This window comes from Sorex fumeus, unplaced genomic scaffold (genome assembly GCF_029834395.1).
Source record: "Sorex fumeus unplaced genomic scaffold, SorFum_2.1 ptg000015l, whole genome shotgun sequence".
In the NCBI taxonomy this organism is placed as follows: Eukaryota; Metazoa; Chordata; class Mammalia; order Eulipotyphla; family Soricidae; genus Sorex; species Sorex fumeus.
Window position 1 is genome coordinate 16,888,976 of NW_026606072.1, and position 1,892 is coordinate 16,890,867.

The 1,892-nt window shown below is 45.8% G+C and overlaps 1 protein-coding gene across 2 annotated transcripts; it reads left to right on the forward strand.

Annotated features, from left to right (window-relative positions):
- Positions 1-316: 316 nt before the first annotated feature.
- On the forward strand, positions 317-1,447 carry ACTBL2 (actin beta like 2). Of its 2 annotated transcripts, XM_056112135.1 has the most exons (2): positions 317-445; positions 572-1,447. In XM_056112135.1, exons 1-2 carry the CDS (start codon positions 317-319, stop codon positions 1,445-1,447), a joined length of 1,005 nt encoding a protein of 334 aa, XP_055968110.1. The 2 variants fall into 2 exon arrangements, with proteins under 2 accessions (XP_055968110.1, XP_055968109.1); XM_056112134.1 differs by having other exon boundaries at positions 317-1,447.
- The last annotated feature ends 445 nt before the right edge of the window (positions 1,448-1,892 follow it).

The window sequence follows — 1,892 nt, forward strand, 5'->3', positions numbered from 1 at the left end:
AACCTGGGATTTGGCCACTTGGTAGTCAATTTTCACTTTATGAAGGATGTTAGTCTAATGAGTTATATGATCATCATTATCATTATTAATACCTCAAAGTCAACCACACCCAGAAATGCTGAATAAGCTGGTGGGATAGGACTGGGGTGGGGGGAGCCAGTGTGTACCTTTAAATACCAGTGATCACAGCCCAGACTCCACTCTGTGAAGACAGCTGTGGAGTGTTTTCATCTGGTTCTCCCTCTCTTCCACACTGCAGCCTGATCATCACTCTGTATACTACTGTTCACCCATCTAGAAGATTCCAGCCAACACCATGACTGATGACGAGCTGTCTGCCTTGGTGGTAGATAATGGGTCAGGGATGTGCAAGGCGGGTTTTGGTGGTGACGATGCCCCTCGTGCTGTGTTTCCCTCCATGGTAGGGCGTCCCCGGCACCAGGGAGTCATGGTTGGCATGGGCCAGAAGGACTGTTATGTAGGGGATGAGGCTCAGAGTAAAAGAGGCATCCTGACCCTGAAATATCCCATTGAGCATGGAGTGGTCACCAACTGGGATGACATGGAGAAGATCTGGCACCACACTTTCTACAACGAGCTCCGGGTGGCACCAGATGAGCATCCCATTCTCCTCACTGAAGCACCCCTCAATCCCAAGATCAACCGGGAAAAAATGACTCAGATCATGTTTGAGGCCTTTAATACTCCTGCCATGTATGTGGCTATCCAAGCTGTACTGTCCCTCTATGCCTCAGGCCGGACCACAGGCATTGTGATGGATTCCGGAGATGGGGTCACCCACACTGTGCCCATCTATGAAGGCTATGCCCTGCCGCATGCCATTCTACGTCTGGATCTGGCTGGCAGAGACCTGACTGATTACCTCATGAAGATCCTGACAGAACGAGGGTACAACTTCACCACTACAGCTGAGCGAGAAATTGTTCGAGATGTCAAAGAAAAGCTGTGTTACGTGGCCCTGGACTTTGAGCAAGAGATGGTCAATGCTGCTGCTTCCTCTGCTCTAGAAAAAAGCTACGAGCTACCGGATGGGCAAGTGATCACCATTGGGAATGAACGTTTTCGCTGCCCAGAAGCCATTTTCCAGCCATCCTTTCTGGGCATTGAATCCAGTGGGATCCATGAGGCAACCTTCAACTCAATCATGAAATGCGATGTGGACATTCGCAAGGACCTCTACGCTAATACAGTGCTGTCTGGAGGCAGCACTATGTATCCAGGTATTGCTGATCGGATGCAGAAGGAAATTGTAATCCTGGCCCCTGGCACCATGAAAATCAAGATTATAGCGCCCCCAGAGCGGAAGTACTCGGTTTGGATAGGGGGTTCCATTCTTGCTAGCCTGTCCACGTTCCAGCAGATGTGGATTAGTAAGCAGGAATATGACGAAGCTGGCCCTCCCATCGTCCATAGAAAATGCTTTTAAGTGGGCTTGCCTGGATTTACGTTCTCCCTTCTTCTAGATCAAAGTACTTCTTTATCAACTTTGTCAAAGTCGATGAAGTACTTCTTTATCAACTTTTAATTGAGTCGGGGTAAATAGACCATTCTTGCGCATATGAAAACTAGAAAACTTCTCTTCATCCAAGTCCTGTGAGTTCCTGCCTAACTGACCATATCGTGACCTCTGTCAAGGAGAATTCTGATGCCATATGCTATTTTCTTTATCTTTATGTAGTTCAACAAAATGTAGACCTGTTTAAAGTAAGTTATGAATAAACTCATGGGAAATGTGATTTCAGAACGGATAACTAGAATTTGCAAACTTTTATATACTTTTCTTGCTAAAATATTTAAGAATAGAAGCCTATCTATCCTGTTTTTAAAATGTGCATGAATTTAGAAAATTATATCAGTTTACATTTTTTCAC

Excerpts from the sequence above, each read along its gene's own strand:
- ACTBL2 (XM_056112134.1), top strand. The coding sequence starts at position 317 with ATGACTGATGACGAGCTGTCTGCCTTGGTGGTAGATAATGGGTCAGGG.